This window comes from Bombina bombina, chromosome 2, assembly GCF_027579735.1.
Source record: "Bombina bombina isolate aBomBom1 chromosome 2, aBomBom1.pri, whole genome shotgun sequence".
In the NCBI taxonomy this organism is placed as follows: Eukaryota; Metazoa; Chordata; class Amphibia; order Anura; family Bombinatoridae; genus Bombina; species Bombina bombina.
In genome coordinates this window covers 87,583,037-87,605,352 of record NC_069500.1, presented here as the reverse complement: position 1 = coordinate 87,605,352, position 22,316 = coordinate 87,583,037, and the positions used below count along the sequence as shown (strand labels likewise).

The window sequence follows — 22,316 nt, the reverse complement described above, 5'->3', positions numbered from 1 at the left end:
GGAATTTAGGCCCATTCAGACAATACAGCATTTGTGAAATCAGCATTCAAATTCATCTCAATTGTGTTCAATGGGGTTGAGGTCAGACCTCTGTGCAGGCCACTGAAGTTCCTCCACACTCAAAAAAACATGTCTTCATGGACATAATCTTGGGCTCAGGGGCACAGTCATGCTGGAAAAAGAATTTCCCCAAACGGTTGCCACAAAGTTGGAAACACCCAAAGGTCTAAAATGTCTTTGTATCCTATAGCATTAAGATGACCCTTTACTGGAACTAATGAGCCTAGCACACTGTACACACTATGCATTCTGGCAGATAGCACTCTCCTGGCATCTGACATTCTTCCTTCAGACTGCCAAGGTAGTAAAGTGTGATTCCTCACACCAGTGAACACCTTTCCATTGCTTAACAGTTCAGTTGCGGTGCGCATTACACCACTCTAGCTGAAGCTTGGCATTGTGCATGTTGGTGCGAAGCTTCTGTACAGCTGCCCGGTCATGGAAACCCATTTCATGAAGCTCCTGACGCACAGTTCTTGTGCTAATGTTTCATCCAGAGGCAGCTTGAAACTCTGTAGTGAGTGATGCAATAGATTAGGGTTCTTCAAAGACTTTTTGCCCCAATACCCGTGCCATGATACCAAATACCTTCGCAACCTTTTTTTTATGCTTGGTCTGAAAATTTCTGAAGTAATATACAACAAGATAGCTGCAATTTTTAGAAAAGTGACTAAAATTTGTGTGTACTTTAATCCTGATTGTAGTCCAACTTGAAAGTGTTGTAAAAAGTAATAATACGCACACACTCTCATACAATACACACACACACCATCCACTATCATACAACACCCACCACACACACAAGACACAACCACCACACACACTATCATACAACACCCACCACACACACTATCATACAACACCCACCACACACACTATCATACAACACCCACCACACACACTATCATACAATACCCACCACACACACAAGACACAACCACCACACACACTATCATACAAATCACACACTCTCATACAACACATACACAAAATCACACACATTCTCATACAACACATACACAAAATCACACACATTCTCATATAACACATACACAAAATCACACACATTCTCATACAACACATACACAAAATCACACACATTCTCATACAACACATACACAAAATCACACACATTCTCATATAACACATACACAAACTCACACACACTCTCATACAACACATACACAAAATCACACACATTCTCATATAACACATACACAAAATCACACAGACTCTCATACAACACATACACAAATCACACACACTCTCATACAACACATACACAAATCACACACATTCTCATACAACACATACACAAACTCACACACATTCTCATACAACACATACACAAATCACACACACTCTTCTACAACACATACACAAATCACACACACTCTCATATAACACATACACAAGATCACACACACTCTCATACAACACATACACAAAATCACACACATTCTCATACAACACATACACAAACTCACACACATTCTCATACAACACATACACAAATCACACACACTCTTCTACAACACATACACAAAATCACACACACTCTCATACAACACATACACAAAATCACACACACTCTCATACAACACATACACAAACTCACACACATTCTCATACAACACATACACAAACTCACACACATTCTCATACAACACATACACAAATCACACACACTCTTCTACAACACGTACACAAATCACACACACTCTCATATAACACATACACAAAATCACACACACTCTCATACAACACATACACAAAATCACACACATTCTCATACAACACATACACAAACTCACACACATTCTCATACAACACATACACAAATCACACACACTCTTCTACAACACATACACAAAATCATACACACTCTCATACAACACATACACAAAATCACACACACTCTCATACAACACATACACAAACTCACACACATTCTCATACAACACATACACAAACTCACACACATTCTCATACAACACATACACAAATCACACACACTCTTCTACAACACGTACACAAATCACACACACTCTCATATAACACATACACAAAATCACACACACTCTCATACAACACATACACAAACTCACACACATTCTCATACAACACATACACAAATCACACACACTCTTCTACAACACATACACAAATCACACACACTCTCATACCACACATACACAAATCACACACACACACTCTCTTCTACAATACACACGCAAGTCATGACCCAGTAAACATGGTATTGCGACCCAGTAATGGGTCCCGACTCCCGACCCATGATTTTTACACGCACTATAATTATGCATGGTCTACCACTTTGTGGATCAGCTACTGTTGTTTCTGGAAGCTTCCACTTCACAGTAATAGCACTTATAGTTGACAAAGTCAGATCTAGTAGGGCAGCCATTTCACAAACTGGCTTTAGGCAATAATGGAATTCTATGACAGTGCCACATTTAAAGTCACTAAGCTCTTCAGAACAACCCACTCTATTGTCAATGTTTGTCTTTGGAGATTTCATAACTATGTGGATTTTATGCACCTATTAGTAATGGGTGTGGATAAAACACCTGAACTCAATAACTAGAAGAGGTGCCCACATACATTTGGCCATATATTGTATGTACACACATGTAAGTGTGCTTAAAGTATGCTGGTGATGTCACTTACAAGAATGGACTTTTGAGTTTTGCACTTTTAGAAAATGTGCCGACACCTCAATTTCTCTTTTTTATTGGGACAGCAATACATTTTGTGTTCACTATTTAATTGTTTACATAATCTAATGCTGTTCAACAATTGGTAAGAGGTTCCTATCTCTCTAATAGTAAGTCTTGGAATTCCTATTTGGAGCATCAATTGGTGGCATACCTGAAATTCAGGAAACCTTTTTGGAGCACAGTCCACTATAAAAAGCCACCAGCGCTAAGCTTCTAAACAAATTACAAATAATCTGATATCAAGGTCTTTCTTATAAGCAACAAAGAGATAAATATATAGGCCCCAATTTATCAAAGGTCTTGCGGACCTGATCCGACACTGCGGATCAGGTCCGCAAGACCTCGCTAAATGCGGAGAGCAATACGCTCTCCGCATTTAACATTGCACCAACATCTCACAAGAGCTGCTGGTGAAACGCCGCCCCCTGCTGACTCGCGGCCAATCGGCCGCCAGCAGGGAGGTGTCAATCAACCCGATTCGGTTGATTTCCGGCGATTCCTATCCGCCTGCTCAGAGCAGGCGGACAGGGTTATGGAGCAGCGGTCTTTAGACCGCTGCTTCATAACTTGTGTTTCTGGCGAGTCTGAAGACTCGCCAGAAACACGGCCCTTCAAGCTCCGTACGGAGCTTGATAAATGGGCCTGATTGAATGCATCAGGTAAACCTGTTGAATTATATAATATATCAGAGTGTTGTATTAAATGCTTGTGTATAACTTCCAGAAAGATTTATCCATTCTGGGTGGGAAAATCCCATTTGCAACAATATAAGAAGATTCTTATATTTGTCATTATTGGTTCATACTCATGTATGTCGGCTGCTCATTCACTCACCAGCGGTAACGCAGAAGGACATGTTTCACCGTGTATTTACACATTGTAAAATAAATAATTTGCTTAAAAATAATTCAGAAGCGTTTTAAAAGCAGCTATTTTTTGGTGTAAAGCCCCCCCTCCCACAAAAGTGAATATTATTAAAAAATGCTACCGATTTAGCAAATAATCGTAATCCTCCTTTGTGAGATTGACAGATTATGTTACCTCATTACAAAAATTCCTCGTCACCTCAGCATCCAACTAATCAGGCGTACGAGAGGTCAGATGTCTATATTATTCCATGTTTCTGGCAGCAAATGTTTGGAGGTAGAAGCGCAGCTGACTTCAATATAGAGCTGCTATTCTGGGTACTTTCTCACACCTCGCTAAGCTTTGTAGGCTGCAGTTTATGTGACCTTCTAAAGAGATCACTTGTTTGCTACTTATCTGTTGTGTCATTCAGATGACTTGAAACAAAACACCAATTGCAGCAAATTTTACTTAGTCATTTTAAAGGGTCAGTTTAACTAAAAAATGACCAGATCTAATTTGTTAGAGCATTTTATTTTTGCACTACTAACCCTAACTTACTACGCAAGGTCGGCTCAAGATATCGTGCTGCCTGGGTCCGAGAATGAAATGATGCCCCCTGTAGTAACATTACTACGCCACACTGAAATTATTCTAAATATAAACATTATATATCAACCTACTAGCCTGACCGCCGACCTTACTAAGCCTGCCTACCTGCATGTAACCAATGCTTATGCACAATTGCACAATAAGTGGGAAGGAAGTTAGGGAAGAGATGCACTTGTCCCACTTTGAATGTCGCCCATGACCACTTTTGTGTCTTTGTGCATGATGAGGTTATGCTGCTGGGAGCCTGCGACGTCCCCCATAGAGACAGAGGACAGGAGTGGTGTCTGACAATGACTGACTCAATCACTGAAGTGCGGCCCCTTGTCAAATGCTGTCTGGGACCGTTGGATCCACTTGGTCCTATTGTTCAGCCGGCCCTTTTACTAGGGTTGCCCAATTGGTGGAATGTGTCGTCTTATGGGTATGTAGACCACAGGCGACGGTTACACAGAAATGTTACAGTTGATTAACTATTCTTGACTGTGCGGTGTTGTCAGTTTTTTTTTATTTTTATATATAATTTCTTTTGTTTAAATTCATTTTACTGTGGTTACTTATTTATTTACCCTAACAGCAATCAACCCACCACCTCTGAAATTAAGCATTAAAGAGACATGAAACCCACATTTTTTTTTTTGTAATTGTAAACAACTTTCCAATTTACTTCTATTATCTAATTTTCTTTGCTCTCTTGGTATTATTTGTTGAAAAGCATACATAGACAAGCTCAAGAGTAGCAATGCACTAATGGGAGCTAGCTGTTGGTTGGTGGCTGCACATATATCCCTCTTGTCATTGGCTTACCTAAAGTGTTCAGCTAGCTCCCAGTAAATTAGAAAGTTGTTAAAAATGGTTTGCTCTATCTCAATAATGAAAGAAAACTTTTTTTTTTTGTGTACCTTTAAGCTAGCTGTAGTTTGGTAGTTCTGTCATTATTACTTTTACTTTATAAAGCAAATGACCTTGCTAAGTGTATATATTAATCTGTCTGTGCAGAAGATAATGTGCATGGTGTGAAGAAATAGGGGTTCAGTGTATGTGTATGATAAAAAATGGTTCATAGACTTTTGGCTATCTTTTAAAGATGCTTGTGAAGCCCGCAATACTGATCAGTAGATAACAACTTAGCCGTAATTAGGTTTGTGCAAGGTGGCAAACCGCTAAATATGCTGTTGGAAGCAATTTAGTTTATTGACTGCTTCTGATGGTGTGTTATACCTCAATAACGAAAGCTAGGGTCCGGCTGCCGAAAATATTTCCGTGTCCCATAGAAAGTATTAGCAGCCATTAAGCAACAACGTATACCAGATTTTCAATGAAAACGCAAACCGTTAATAAACTTTCTGAGGTTGTCGATACATCGAAAAAAATGACACCCAACTCAACTAGGTGTAAAAGAGGAAAAATTAGCTTTTTGAGACTTATTTCTCATTGAAATTTAAAAATTTGCAAATAAAAATAATGCAAAATTGCAATATGTAATATTTATTGTTGTCCCATATAAAGGAATAGTTTCACTTATGTTCTTATGAAAATATCAGTATGTATTTACTTATAAAAATATATGCAAGCACATATCTACAAAATTCAAACTAGACCTATGCCTAGGGTAGCAATACATATTACGTATATTAATAAAGTGGAAAATATAATTATAATTAAAAAATTGTATTTTATTATAGTTAAAAAAAAAATATGTATTATAAATAAGTGTATCTTCGTTTTTTTTTCTCTTTAGAGGTGATCACAGATAAGGTAAATTTTATAGTGTAAGGTCCGGTTACCATAGCAACTAATTGATTTCCAAGAAATCCAACATCGGATGGAAGTGTTAACACAACATTAACTTACAACTACACGAATAGAGAGACTGAACGCAATGCACAAAATATTTAAATGGAAACCTGGTACTAAAATGGAGCTGTAAACTGCTTTTAGCTGTTGGAAACTTATGGTAGCTTACGACTCCATGGAAATGAGCCCTTAAATGGTTGACGGCACTTATATTTTTTAGGGCTATAGGGAGTACTTATGCCAAAAAGAAAGAGTGGCAGTCGCATGCAGCCTCAAATCACCAGCATATCATTTGAGTTTGTTATTTGGTGCTATAGAATGTCCCCTTTAATACTTGCTTTAAAAAAACACAGTTTATGTAAGAACTAACCTGATAAATTCTTTTTTTTTCATAGTGGCAAGAGTCCATGAGCTAGTGACTTATGGGATATACCAGGAGGGGGCAAAGTTGAATGTTGGGATTTAAGTATATCAGTTGTGATATCCGAGTATAATCCCTGCACCATTGATTCAGCATGCAAAGCTGCAGAGGTCTCATATGAAAACGAGCAAAGGGGATCGAGTCCGATGCTGCAGTCATAAGACCTAAAAATTCCATGCACATAGCCACTGAAGGGAACGATCGAAACTGAAGGTTTAGACAAGCTATTACCAATTTCATTTGTCTCTTGTCTGTTAAATACAAAGTCATGGACACTGAATCTATCTAGAAACCTAAAAGGGTGACCTTTGTCTGAGGAATCAAGAAACTCTTTTGTAAATTGGTCCTCCAACCATGCCTTTGAAGAAACGACACTAGTTGTTTTGTGTGAAATTCTGCTAAATGAAAAGACTGAGCTAGTACCAAGATATTGTCCAAATAAGGAAACACTGCAATACCCTGCTCTCTGATTACAGATAGAAGGGCACCGAGAACCTTCGAAAAGATTCTTAGAGGTGTTGCTAGGCCAAATGGAAGAGCAACAAACTGTTAATGCTTGTCTAGAAAAGAGAATGTCAGAAACCGATAATGGTCTGGATGAATTGGAATATGAAGATAAGCATCCTGTAAGTCTATTGTGGACATAAAATGCCCTTGCTGAACAAAAGGCAGAGTAGTCCTTATAGTCATCATCTTGAAAGTTGGGGCTCTTACAAAATGATTTAAAATGTTCAGATCCAGAACTGGTCTGAAAGAATTCTCTTCCTTTGGGACAATGAATAGATTTGAATATAACCCCAGACCATGTTCCTTAAGAGGAACTGGAACAATCACCCTTGAAAGCTCTAGATCTGAAACACACTTCAGAAACCCCTGAGCCTTCACAGGATTTGTTGGAATATGAGAAAGAAAGAATCTTATCACGGGAGGTCTCATTCTGAAACCTATTCGATACCCTTGAGACACAATATTCTGAATCTACTAATTCTGAACGGAACAGAACCAAATTTCCTGAAATTATTTCAATCTGCCCCCCACTAGCTGAACTGGATTAAGCCGCACCTTCATTCAGTCTTGGGGGCTGGATTTGGTTCCCTACAAGGCTTGGTTTCATTCCAATTTGAAGATGGTCTCCAATTGGAACTAGAGGACTTTGGGGAAGGAGACAACTTTTGTTCCTTATTTTAGGAGCCTTAAATTTACCTTTAGACTTTTTATCTTGAGGTGAAAAAACTCCTATCCCCCCAGTAATAGTGGAATTAATAGAATCCAATTGAGAACCAAATAGATTCTTATCCTGGAAAGATAAAGATAATAATCTAGATTTAGACACCATGTCAGCATTCCAAGATTTAAGCCATAAAGCTCTTCTGGCTAAAATAGCTAAAGACATAGATTTAACATCAATCTTAATAATGTCAAATATAGCATCACAAATGAAATGATTAGCATATTGAAGCAGAAGAATAATGCTGGGTAAATCATGGTCTTCTACCTGATGAGCTAAACTGTCCAACCAAAAAGTTGAAGCAGCAGCCACATCAGCCATAGAAATGGCAGGTCTAAGAATATAACCAGAATGTAAATAAGCTTTCCTTAGATAAGATTCAATCTTTCTATCTAAAGGATCCTTAAAGGAAGTACTATCTTCCATAGGAATAGTAGTACGTTTGGCAAGAGTGGAAATAGTCCCATCAACCTTATCTTCAATACCCAAAGTAACCAGAACTTAACAAAGAGCGAATATAATCAATCCTAAACAGATAGAAAGATTTGTCAATTTCAGAATATGAATCAGGATCCTCTGAACCAGAGGAATCCTCATCAGCAGAAGACATTTCAGTATGCTGTCGGTCAATACAAAGTTCATCATAAATATAAGAAGTTTTAAAATACCTTTTACGTTTATTTGAAGGCGGAATAGCAGACATAGACTTATCTATAGCTGCAGCAATATAATTTTTTACATCTGCAGGTACATTAGGTACATTAGACGCTGAAGGAACAGCAGACAATGTATTAGTACTAATAGAAACATTATCCGCATGCAAAAGCTTGTCATGACAGATGCCACATAATTGAGCTTAAGAAATAACATCAGTTAATTTACAACAGACACACTTAGCTTTGGTAGAACTGTGTTCAGGCAGCATAGTTTCTACAGCAAAATCAGAGACAGGATCAGACAGGATCAGACTGATACATCTTGCAAAAATGTAAAAAGAAAAAAACAAAATTTAAACAAAATATCCAATTTCTAGCAGTTTCAGGAATGGGAAAAAATGCTTATGCAAAAAAAATAAGCATTATAGCTCATGATAATATCAAAAGAACCAGAAGCAATAAAGGAAGAGGGGTAATATACAAAAACTTTTGGCGCCAAGTATGACGCAAATGGAAGTTCCAAAACATTTTTTTCCCGCCAAAGCTATCATCAAGAAATGACGCAACTCGCATCATAACAAGCGAGGCTTCGCGCCAAAACAACTTACGTCAACAAAGACGCAGGAAATTATGAAACTTGCGTCACCTTAGACACAATTTCGCGGCAAAAAAAAATTTGCGCCAAGAATGACGCCATAAAGAACGGCAATTTGCGTCCTTGCAAGCCTAGTTTGCAGTCGAAAATTTTGGAAAATAAAGTCAAATTGAGAAAACTAGAACTCCAGGTAAGAAAAATAATCTTCCCAAATAAAAATTCCATACTGAAACGGATAGTCTGCAGAAAAGGGAAATATACATAGACCGAACTCTTGGCAAATATAAGCAAATACATATATTTAAAACTTTATAACATAAAGTGCCAAACATAGCTGAGAATGTCTTAAAAAATGATACATACTTACCGTAAGACACCCATCCACATATAGCAGACAGTCAAACTAGTACTGAAAAACATCAGCAGAGGTAATGATATAGGAGTATAACATCGATCTGAAAAGGGAGGCAAAAGATGAATCCCTGTGACCGATTACAGAGAGCCTTTGAAAGAATTTCCCATGGGTGAAAACACTAAATAAACAGGCAATACTTCCTTCACATCCCTCTGACAAACACTGTACTCCGAGAGGAATTGGGCTTCAGAATGCTTAGAAGCGCCTATCACAGAAGAAATTAAGCACAACTTAAGTTTGTAAAACTGAGTTATGTGTGTGGTGGGAGGTGTATTTATAGGCATTTTGAGGTTTGGGAAACTTTGCCCCCTCCTGGTAGGAATGTATATCCCATACGTCACTAGCTCATGGAGTCTTGCCACTTTACATTAAAGGAAAAAAAAAAGGTACATTTCTATGGTTTTGAAGAAAACAAAATAATGTCTATGTATCTTTGTGAACTGTAATCGTGCATTAAAACAGAGGAGTGACCATCATTTGCACAACACATTAGTATTTCTTCTGCCTGCTCTAGTCGTTGGCCTAGACCAGTGATGGCCAACTTGCTGACACATGGGGGCTGCAGAAAAATAATTTAGAAGGTTTAAGGGCCACATATAAATGTATGGTTATTAACCACACAAATATATTTCCTAGAAACATCCAGAGGCACAGATTCAAAGAGCTTTTTTGAGTTGTGGCCACTTTGTTTGACACTTTTTCATAAATCCCCAAAGCACACGTTATTAGTTCCACTTTTTCCACAAAAACTATGGCAGAGGGCCACATGAGGCCTACCAGTTGGCCATCCATGGCCTAGACTTGAAGATACATTCTGATGCAATAAAATACTTTTATTTGCAATACATAAAAAATGGGGAGGGGGTTGCATTAAAGATAATAATTTTCTATCTCAAGATCCTCACCTAAAAATTATGAAGTAAACTAGTCTAAAAGAAGAAAACTGAATGGACAGCCTAGCAAATCTGATTACTGTGAAATAGCGAAATAAAAAATTTGATTACATCACATTACAGTTAATAAAGTTCCCAGAACGTCCCAAAGTAGCATCTGATAAGACTTTTTCCTGCTTAAAAATAACGTATTACGATAGGAAATCTCCTTTGTTAATACCATACTCTAGCTAATAATAATTACTGACAGCACCATAGATTATGATGGCAGAAAGGAGCTAAAAGACCCATTAAGTCTGCTAAAATTGTCAACGAAATTATATGCTTAATTAGGGACGTCACAAAATTTTGAATCACTTGGAAGTGATGCACCATATGTGCAACACTAAAACTGGAAAATATTACACCATCACAATGAAAAAAGGAAGACATTTTACCTCAAAATATCCCATTGTAAAGGAACTTTAAGCAACCAATCAGTATGCTTGTCCTGGGACTTGCATCTGCACAGCCACTTAGTTTCACTACTCATTCTAAGGAAAGATTATGGTAACAGGAACTTCCCAGACATGAAGATATAAGTAAATACTTTTATTATATTTCCTCCTTAAATGGCAAATAACAGGTTAAAGTAAATTTCAGGTTCTATTACAGCAGGTGGTGAGAAATCTAGAGATGGTAAAGTGATGTCTGACAGAAAGTTCTTTTGAACAGGATTTTATAACCTGCTAATAATATACACACCAATTACTACAACGTTTTAGAGTTGTTTTATATTCTACAATGAAAATAATTTGATTACATAAAATAAACTTGGTGTTTAACAAAACATACTTTTTGTGACATACAACGTTAAACAGTGAAGATGTGGTCAGATCTAAACACAGCCTAGCACTAAGACTGATTTCAAAAGGAGGAGGGGGTTGTGTGTAAGTTGAAAGTAAATCTAATTTTAAAAATCCCATTAGATCACAGTAAAGCAAAGTGACTGATGGTGCCGATTTGCTGTTTGCAGACAGAAGTAAAAGGAGTAGCTGCAAGAGAACTATTCACAGAGCACTTACTCTGGTGAGTTAAAGAAATTTTGAGGTAAAATATCTTCCTTTTTCACATAGAGATGTTCATTTGATTTTTAAATTCCTTGATCTTACCACATTCTATTGGAAAGTTTTTCCATGAATACTTGAGTCAAATATTATGATATCCATAATTTAAAATACATCACTGCTACTAATATTTCAATGGTTTCTATAGAAATTGATGTCACAGGAAAAAGTGCAATCAGATGCTTCCAAAGTAAAGAAAGTAAACAGGTGAAAAATAAATTAAAACTTGGATTTACCATTGGTAAATGTGCCTGCTCAGCAACTCCATCCGTAACACTGCAAGACCTTAATCGCGTGGAAGGTTCCCTCTGCTGGAAAGAAATGATTTTAAAAAAATACTGTAAATTACTATAGCAGACACATTCGTCAACATCCAATATGGACACACAGCTTTATTATCTTGAACACAATTTGTCCTACAATATTCACCACGCGGAAATTATTCTGAATATAAACATTACCTTACGCCTCTCCCAAGCCGTTTGCTGCAGATGAAGAAAAGATTTTGTGTCTATAGTTAGTACCACATATACTATCCTTTCAGAACGGCTCCACAAATCATCATGATCCTTTAGCCTCAATCTGCTCTCATAAAACAAAACTTAAAAATAGTTGAACTTTATTAAGAAAAAAAAATTGGAAACTTACCAATAAATACCTTTCTTCATACAGAGTAACAGCACATGCTACTCCATCATTACAGCTGGGTAACTAGTGCCATGTCTGCCTGAATTGGATGATCTTACAAGCTTTTGACTTTCCTTACAACTATGCTCCAATCAGTGTAGAGTATTTGGATAGGGGATGATGACATAGGGCCTGATTTTCTAAAGCTGTCTGGTCTGGCAAGATTATTTTAAAGGGATATGAAAGCAATTTTTTTTTCTTTCATAATTCAGCTAGAGAATACAGTTTTAAACAACTTTCCAATTTACTTCTATTATCTAATTTGCTTTATTTCCTTGGCATCTTTTGTTGAAGAAGCAGCAATGCACTACTGGGAGCTTGATGAATGAACACATAGGATGAGCCAATTACAAGAGGCATACATGTGCAGCCACCAATCACCATCTCTTGAGCCTACCAAGGTATCCTTTTCAAGGTATTCCTTTTTTGGAAAGCTGTTTAAAATCACATGTTCTATCTAAATCATGAAAGAAAAACACATTGGGTCTCATGTCCCTTTAAGAAGGCTCATCAGTACTGTAAGGTGCTGCGGAATCTGTTCTAGAGCTGCAGAATCTGTTGGCGCTCTACAAATAACCGATAATAATAATAATAATAAGGTCCCTAACAGAATTTTAGAAAGACACATTTTAGGACCAGAGATGACTATAACAGTTGTCGCACTTTACAGTAAAATTAATGTTATTCAGTGCAAAAACCCCTCAAAAAACAAAGATTTGTTCGTAAGTTTCTGCATAACTCCTGAAGAAAGTGTTTTGTGCCGAAATGCGTAGAGCATTTGGTATTTTCAACAATAAACTCACAAGCCATTTTAAATTTACCTTTTTTATGAGTTTCTATCGATTTAATAAAGGGAAAGTGACTTGTTTGTGCAACACTTTTGCTGGCTTTGGAAAAATCTGACGCTATTTTGATGTGCAGATACGTTTCTCTAGAGTTGGTGAGTGCATACTGTTTACATCCCCCCCCCCCCCCTTTTCTACAATTTTGCTCATTTTCAGTTTTTTTTGGGAGGAGTTACCTAAACACTATTTCTGCTGTCATTTTTCCCACCTATATCACATTTATCAATTTGGACTTGTACAAATAAGCAATAACGAAAAAATTACACAGCATCTGATCTGAGAAAAGATTCATAAGCTAAAAAATGGATCCTCTTCCTGAATTTAACAAAGGAGCCTATGAACATGTCCTGCCTAATAATTACTGAAGACAACTGTAGGTAAAACCTGAACACTATACATACTTTATATAAACCATTTTATATTGACAAAAAGTGGTCGTAAACATGCCAGAGAATCCAAGTTAAAGGGACATATAATGTCAATAATAAAATGCTCAGATGTGTTATAGCATTTATTATAGCAATACTTGAGTATAACTATGTGTTTAACCCTCATAAAAAGGTTAAACACAAAGTTAAACGCCCCTCCAGGGTACTGATATTCGAGACAAGGCAGATGGGTACATATGCCAACACTTTTTTCCAGCCCAGACCACCAGTGCTTTGTGGGGTTAACAACAGTTATGTTTAATATTGCAAAATTAAAATGTTGTAGCATTTAATTATTGCTCATTTATATCCCATTGCGCTCTAAGAAGTGGGGTTTAAAAACAGATCTTTATCTTTTTCTTGGTATGTTTACGAAGTCTTTATGAATTGTTGGCGTGAAACATAGGTAAGAATTCTACTTTGAAAGATCTGAGGAAAACTAGTGCCAAATTCACTGTACAACAAACCATAGATAAGATTTGTGAAATGTAAAACAAAACCCAACTTTTTTTTCACACTAAAAACTGGTGTTCTCAACAATATGAACAATTACATAACTTAAAGAAATTCCCATTTTTGTAAATAATTTCTTTAGATGGGTGTAAGCAAGAATAAGTTATCAGGTCTGTTTCCAATGATCGTGCCCTTGGAGTTATCACTGGTATTCTGAAACAACCTTAATACTATGTGAGATCACATTATTGCAGATCCAATTGAATTCTAATTACTTACAAAGAAGGTGCTGGAGTCTCTTGTTCAACCACAGAACACTGGCATTATAGGCAACAGATTCACCCATGTTCCTCCCTATTAATGATCATCAGATAAACCTGTGCAACTTCCCATTAACAGATGAAGTCATCAGTAACCTTAGCAACCTCCCATCAGTGGGAGGTTTTTTTTGGGAGTGTCCCTTCCTATTCAGATAATTTCCTAAGAGGAAGCTATTGCTAAGAGAGGTTGACTACTTTGTCCGAAGAATTCGGTTTGGTAGGTCATTGCACATGCTCTTTTGTGCAGTCTTGATTGGTGATGTGGTATCATTGCCTTGACTTTGATGTTCACATGTCCATACTTGTGTGCACTGAATTAAACATATATGTCCACAAAATAATTGCCAACATTGCTTTGCATTTTTATCTTCTTCTGTGATTCATACATGAGCCAAAAGCTGCCCCCTATTTACAGATACTGTTTGGCATCAATAGCCAACACAGTCACAGCCCAAAAGGGCATACAATTCTTGCTGTTTGAGATGCTTTGGAAGCTGTAATGTTGCCTCTGCTCGCTCCTCAAAACCCCCTCCAAAATCATTAGGTATAACAACTCTGTTATAGAACTACCAATTTTCCAGAGGTTAATAAAAACAATAATATTTTGGGTGACCTTTTTATCAGCCAATGAAGACTAGTAACCCAGTGGTAATGATTTCATACCATGTCCTGTCAAAATAAATGTGAGACTGTGGACAACATTCACGTAAAACTGATGTATTTCACAGTTTGTAGCATATTGGTAAAATGTGTTCAATAAAAGGGACAATAAACTACTGAGTACAACTACAGTAACATGTTTACAACTCTACCATGCTATAGTTTTTTTCTCTTGTAACTGCAGCTGTCTTCAAAGTTGTTCTTTTATTTTAACCCCTTACAACTCTCAGTTAGTGAAGTTCTGCATCTTCACACTGGGTGCCGCCATCTTGGATCTTATATTTATTATGTAACTGTTATGTGAGCTAAACCGAAGTGCAAGGTACAGCTGTCAAAAAGCTGGTAACATCACAGATCTGTGAAAGTGCGCTGTTTCTGTCACATGATGCAACAATACTGAGCTACAAGATGGCGGAGTCCAGTATAAAATGCAGAGCTTTACCAGTCGAATTCTGTAATGAGTTAAAATAAGAGAACTGCTTTAAAGAGAGATACAGGTACAGGAGGGAAAACAATAATATGGTGAATAGTAACCATGCTAGCGTAGTTGTACCCAGTAGCTTAATGCCCCTTTAAGTATTGACAAATAAAAATAACCTTTGAATCTAGTGCAAGTGTTATCTATCTATCTATCTATCTATCTATCTATCTATCTATCTGGTATTACAAGATAATAAAGTTTACATCCAATACAGCTTTGTGGAATCAATAAATAAAACATATTAGATGTAGTCAGTAACATTGCATAATTTGTAACACTTTCACAGAATTGATGCCGTACCACTTTTCTTAAAGGGACATGAAACCCAAATTTTCTCTTTTATGATTCAGATAGAGCATGTGATTTTAAACAACTTTCCAATTTACTTCTATTATCCAATTTGTTTTGTTCTCTTGAAATTATTTGTTGAATGGGATACCTAGGTAGGCTCAGGAGCTGCTGATTGGCAGAACACATATATGCATCATTTTATTGGCTCACCCAATGTGTTAACTAGTTCCCAATAATGCATTGTGGCTTCTTCAACAAAGAATAACAAGAGAATGAGGCAAATTAGATAAACCTGAAAGTTGTTTAAAATGGTATGATCTGTCTGATTCATGAAATAATTTTTTTGGGCTTCATGTCCATTTAAAGGGACACTCCAGCCAAAATTGGAATCTACTTGGATGCATTTCAGTTTTGAATAGAAGCATTTTTGCAAATATACATGTATTAGCAAAAATGATTCTATTAAAAGCTATAGCTATTTCAGAAGTGCACCGTGCACCAGCATTTTAAACACAGAACATGCTTAGAGAGCCTAAGGTGCTTGTATCATCTGGTAATGACTTAATTTGTTAATTGCTGACATGATAAAAGCCCCACTGGTGCTCCGAGCAACTGCAGTATTTATATTTATATGCTAACACTAAAACAGTGATATATTTTACTAGAAGTATTTCTGCCAATAAATGGATATTGTAAATATATTCAAAGATGTGTATTCAATTTTGACTGGAATGTCTCTTTAAATCACTATGCCACAATTTGTATTCATTGCTTGAATAACAACATTGTTCACTTTGCATAATTCCTTTACATAAGGTTTGCAATTCATTTCAATGCCCCTAAATCAAAAAGTACAGACTGCTGGTAAAAAGGAGTTAAAGCCAAGTTTAATACACTAAGGGGTCGATTCTACGACTGCAGGTTCTCACAAGAGAACCTGCAGTCTATTTTTAACAAGCAGGGGTCATTAGACCGCTGCTTCCCTAACCTTTCGCCACCTCTTAGGTGGTGAATTTTAATCTCTCCGGGGGGCTTGTCCGACCGGGGAAGATTGACAGCTCCTGCCCGCACGTGATTGGCTGTGTACGGGCAGGAGGCTGGATTGCACGCAAGTGCAAAATAGCACTCGTGTGCAATGCTAAATACCAGAAGCGGAATTCAGCCCACCAAAGGCGATATGCGGCAGACAGGGGCGCGTGTGTGCACCCCTGTCCGCTGCAGCTTGAAAAATTGATCCTTTAATCTAACATGACAATAAAATTATAATGGCCAAAATCTAATCTCATTGGTTACATACGTACTATAACCTTTATTTAAATAAAATAGCTATATCTATTCATCTGTATCAAATTAAACAGAATTAAAATGGTAACTACTTATAATATATATTTAAGTTTAACAGCATGCCGAATTTAACTTAAAGGGACATAAAAATGTAAAATGCTCTGTGTTAGAGCATTTTATTACTTCACTAAAGCTTGCACATAATTATGCGTTTAACCACGGCAAAGTCCGCTCCAGCGAAGCAATACACTACTGGGACCCACTTGAACACATCTGCTGAGCCAATGAAAACAGCTATATATATATATATATATATATATATATATATATATATATATATATATGTAGCCACCAATAACCAGCTAGGTCTCCATAGTGCACTGCTCCTGAGCTTATACTAACAGAACTAAGTACATTTAATAAGAGATGTAAATTGAAGTATTTCAAAATGTCATGCTTTAGATAGAGCATGCAATTTTAATTCTCATGTCCCTTTAATATCTGCTGAAAAGCCTAGGAAGTTGTGCTTGCAGGAAGCAGGAGACAAATATGCACCCATATTCAGTGTAGCTGGTTTAATGCACTCTCACTCTCTGGTAAGGATTTACCACTAGACACTGATTTTTTTTTTTTAATGAGCTGCTGTGCAACAAATAGGTTCTTAAGGTGTTATGAGAATCCTTTTCAAGGTTCAGACACCTGGGTGCATTTAAGTCAGTTAGGTATCTCTCAATTATGAAAAGTGTTTTTATTGTATTACCTTAAATATTTGCCTCTAGAAGATAATGCGTCCAAGTATTAAGCAGCAGATGTTGCTTTTGAGCACTTGCTTTCCGCTACCTGGCCACTGCTTCTTACCTTCTATGTCACCTCTGAGGTAGCGGAAATAAAACACCCCTCACGTTCATTCAGGCCCTGCTCTCCCATCATTGGTCATGCGAGAGTAGGGGGTGGTGAAGTGTTTGTGGGCAGTGGATATACAGGGCCTTCGGTCCATTAGGGATGGGCGAATGTTTATATAACATTCTATTTTCGAATTTTCGTTTTCTAATTTTTCAATAAAATTCGAAAATATTTGTTAGAATAATAGAATGTTTAGCTATGTATTCATTCAATTTCGAAATATTATTTCTAGTCTACAACTGTGTTTAATAAATGTAATATTCGAATTTGAATGCTACATTCGAATGTCACATTCGAATTCGAAATAGTATTTCTAGTCTACAACTGTGTTTAATAAATGAAATATTCAAGTTTGAAATAGTATTTCTAGTCTACAACTGTGTTTAATAAATGTAATATTCGAATTTGAATGCTACATTCGAATGTCACATTCGAATTCGAAATAGTATTTCTAGTCTACAACTGTGTTTAATAAATGTAATATTCAAATTCGAAATAGTATTTCTAGTCTACAACTGTGTTCAATAAATGTAATATTCGAATTTGAATGCTACATTCGAATGTCACATTCGAATTCGAAATAGTATTTCTAGTCAACAACTGTGTTTAATAAATGTCACACTCTAATTCGAAACAGTATTTCTAGTCTAATACTGTATTTTTAAAATGTGATATTCAAATTCGAATGTGACATTCGAATTTGAAATAGTATTTCTAATTTACAACTGTGTTTAATAAATGTGATATTTGATTTGAATGTGATATTCGATTCGAATGTGACATTCAAATTCAAAATAGTGTTTCTAGTCTGCAATTGTGTTTTAAAAATGTAACATTCGAATTTGAAAGTGAATTCGAAAACTGTAAATAACATTCGAAAATCGAATTTTTAAGAATATTCGTTCTTATCAACATTCTATTATGTAAATCGAATTTCTACAATAACATTTGTTCTAACATTCGAATTCGAATATAAACACATTCGCCCATCCCTACTGTCCATACGTTGCAAAGGCAGGTGGACATGTTCCCAGTTAGGGAAACTTATCCCTCTCCCCATAAATATGAGACCCATTATCTCATAGTATCAATTTTTAACTATAGTATTTCTTACAATATAAAAGTTTATAGTTTGTGGGAGTGAATATTGCCACAACATCTCACAATGCTTTCTGAACCTTGATATGAGGGCTTACACTTTATGTACTATTCAAGTAAAGAGCTACTCGCTAGAGTTTGTTAGCCAAAAATATTTAAAACTTTTAAAACTTACTCATGAAGCAAAGATAAAACAGTACAACACAATGCGTTACTGGAAAATATTCAGTGCACATATTACTCTTAAATAGAATATGCATAACAACAAAAGGGTAAAGATCAACTGGATAATAAAAATACAAATACAATTTGATAACATGTTTCCATAAGGGACAGGAAATGGATGACTAGCTATAAAGAACTATTGATAATCATTTGGGATAGTACTTACAATAACTGAGCTGAACTGTTCCCCATTGGATTCTGAACTAATCTGTAACCTTCTGGTCAGTTCTTCGGACAACTCTAGAGCACTTGATCGAGACACTGGAGATGCCGGAGGAGGGAGAGACTGGTTAAGAGTGTCGCTACTTAAGCTTAGTGTGTCGCCACTTAAGCTAATTTCTTCAGAAATAGTTTCCCATGGCTAGAAAAAGAAAAAAAAGTTAATGTATAAAAACAAACAAAAAAACAACACAAAATACAAAAGGTTAGTTCTATAATTCAATATAATTCAAATAAAAGGCGGCATTATACCACCACCAAACAAGCAATCAATAGCTCCCATTATGTGATTATTTTCCAATAGCAAGGATAATTTGACTTTCTAAATCCTTCATTTTCCTAAGGAATATATAGGCCTTGCGTTATTAAGCAAAGGAGGCAACTGGGTGCAAGCTCACTAATGCGAGACTGCAAACTTATACTTAAGAAGCAAAGATCAGAGTAAAATCACCCCAAGCCTGTTCATCTGGGGTGATCGACAGGTTATTCTGACAGCAGATGCTGCTCGTCTGGTAATTGTTATGAATGCACGGTAGACAGTAAGGTTGTACATTTCTCAGTTTTGTTAGATGCCAAATCCAGATCTTAGTGTGTTGCACTTTCACTAGAAGAAATCTGTCTCCGAAAAGAATCGAATGCCATAAGCGGCCTCCTTCTTCCTCATTCAGCTGCTAACGAAACTGCCGAATCCACATCCCTAGTAGACATGTTACATAGCTAGGAACCAAGTCCATCCATCAATTGATTACTGGTTGTCATATTGTGGAAACTCTTTGGAAAGCTATAGTTTAACCATACATTTAATACATTTTATTAGTGCTTTGTCAATTTAGCACACTAAGGGCCAGATTACGAGGGGAGAGGTAGTTTGCACTAGAAGTAGCGCTCCACTCATAATCTAGCCTAGGTACTTTTTAAAAGAACATAACAGTGAGCACCTGCCTTATGAGGGTAGAACAATAAGTCCTAATTAAGAATCTTTGGATTTAGATTACTGCATTTAAAGTACCTTGTCCAGTTCAGGTGTCTAATGTTAAACTTTTCTTATTTACAGGAAAGGTTGTTGAGTTGTTGAGAAATGTAAAAGTAAATTGGAGCAAAGTGACTATCAACTCCACCTGCTCCATCTTAGTCCACAGATAAAAAGTGGTATATTGCGAATATGAAGATGCCCCTTACTCCAGTCTCCCAAAAGTAGTCACCACTGAAGAAACCTTGGAGAAAATTAATGACATGGTGATGGACGACTGAAGATCAACAATGCACAAAACAGCTGGCTATACAGGGGTGGCACGTAGCAAAATATAGTCAATTTTAGTGGAGGTTTTGGACATGAGAAAATTGTCAACATGACGGATACCCCAAATGTTGACTGCAGATGAGAAGAGACAGCAGATAGTGAGTTCATAAGAACTTCTGAGAAGAGGTCACTGACAATTTTTATAGTCAACTGAGTTGTGAAAACTTTAATCCTTAGGCAAAAACACAATCAATGCAGTGGAATCACGATGACTCTCCTCAGACATTTTGCATGTGCTGTGCTGACAACTTTTGGTATCTATATTTTGTGGTGCATAGAATATTTTGATGACGGATTTCCAGTAGCGTGGAGACTATTCCAACTTCAATGAAAAATGATGCAAACCAATTAAAGTGAGGAGATGAGGCAAGAGGATTCATAAAGTGCTGTTCCACCAATACAATGCTCCCGTGCACAAGTCAGTTGTTGCCATGGCTGCCATTGTTTAAGCTGGAGTTAAACTGCTGGGTCACCCTGCCCCCATGTCCATCAGACCTTGCCCCTAGGGTCTATAACCTGTTCCTACATTTGAAGGATCATGTGCAAGGTATGAGTTTCATGTAGAAGTGTGTTGAGATGAAGGGGATAATATTTTACATGTTTTCTGCCAGTGACAGCGATAAAGCTTATTATTATCAGTTATTTGTAAAGCGCTACCAGATTCTGCAGCGCTAATCTGATTGATTAGTCTATTTTTTTAACTAAATGCCCCAAATCTATGGTGTTTAGCAACTGCTAAAGGATTAAATACATAGAAAAGAAAGATGCACACCAGACGTGCTTCAGTTACATTGTCACTGGGTAGAATATATTTCCTTATGTATTTATTCCATTAGCAGCATCGTTTTATTGTATTACATTCCTTATTATTACTAACCTTCAAAAATAAAAGTAAAAAAAAATTAAAAATATCTATTTTATAAAATAGCAGTCCTAGAAAAACATAATTTATGTAAGAACTTACCTGATAAATTAATTTCTTTCATATTAGCAAGAGTCCATGAGCTAGTGACATATGGGATATACATTCCTACCAGGAGGGGCAAAGTTTCCCAAACCTCAATATGCCTATAAATACACCCCTCACCACACCCACAATTCAGTTTAACGAATAGCCAAGAAGTGGGGTGATAAGAAAGGAGCGAAAGCATCAAAAATAAGGAATTGGAATAATTGTGCTTTATACAAAAAAATCATAACCACCACAAAAAGGGTGGGCCTCATGGACTCTTGCTAATATGAAAGAAATTAATTTATCAGGTAAGTTCTTACATAAATTATGTTTTCTTTCATGTAATTAGCAAAAGTCCATGAGCTAGTGACGTATGGGATAGCAAATACCCAAGATGTGGAACTTCCACGCAAGAGTCACTAGAGAGGGAGGGATAAAATAAAGACAACCAATTCCGCTGAAAAAATAAACCACAACCCAAATCAAAAGTTTTAATCTTATAATGAAAAAAATTTAAATTATAAGCAGAATAATCAAACTGAAACAGCTGCCTGAAGTACTTTTCTACCAAAAACTGCTTCAGAAGAAGAGAAAACATCAAAATGGTAGAATTTAGTAAAAGTATGCAAAGAAGACCAAGTTGCTGCTTTGCAAATCTGATCAACAGAAGCTTCATTCCTAAAAGCCCAGGAAGTAGAAATTGACCTAGTTGAATGAGCCGTAATCCTTTGAGGCGGGGACTTACCCGACTCCACATAAGCATGATGAATCAAAGACTTTAACCAAGACGCCAAAGAAATGGCAGA

General features: G+C 36.6%; 1 protein-coding gene across 14 annotated transcripts in view; it reads right to left on the bottom strand.

Moving 5' to 3' along the window:
• Positions 1 to 22,316, bottom strand: part of NEDD4L (NEDD4 like E3 ubiquitin protein ligase) — an 826,963-nt gene that overhangs the window by 121,192 nt on the left and 683,455 nt on the right. For 12 of the 14 annotated variants that reach the window (XM_053701158.1, XM_053701159.1, XM_053701160.1 and 9 more), the window contains 2 exons: positions 19,206 to 19,400; positions 11,601 to 11,675 (listed from right to left, as the gene is read on the bottom strand). In XM_053701158.1, the coding sequence (XP_053557133.1) occupies positions 11,601 to 11,675; positions 19,206 to 19,400 (270 nt within the window). The remainder of the gene's footprint in view (positions 1 to 11,600; positions 11,676 to 19,205; positions 19,401 to 22,316) is intronic. The other 2 variants (XM_053701150.1, XM_053701156.1) reach the window with 1 other exon arrangement.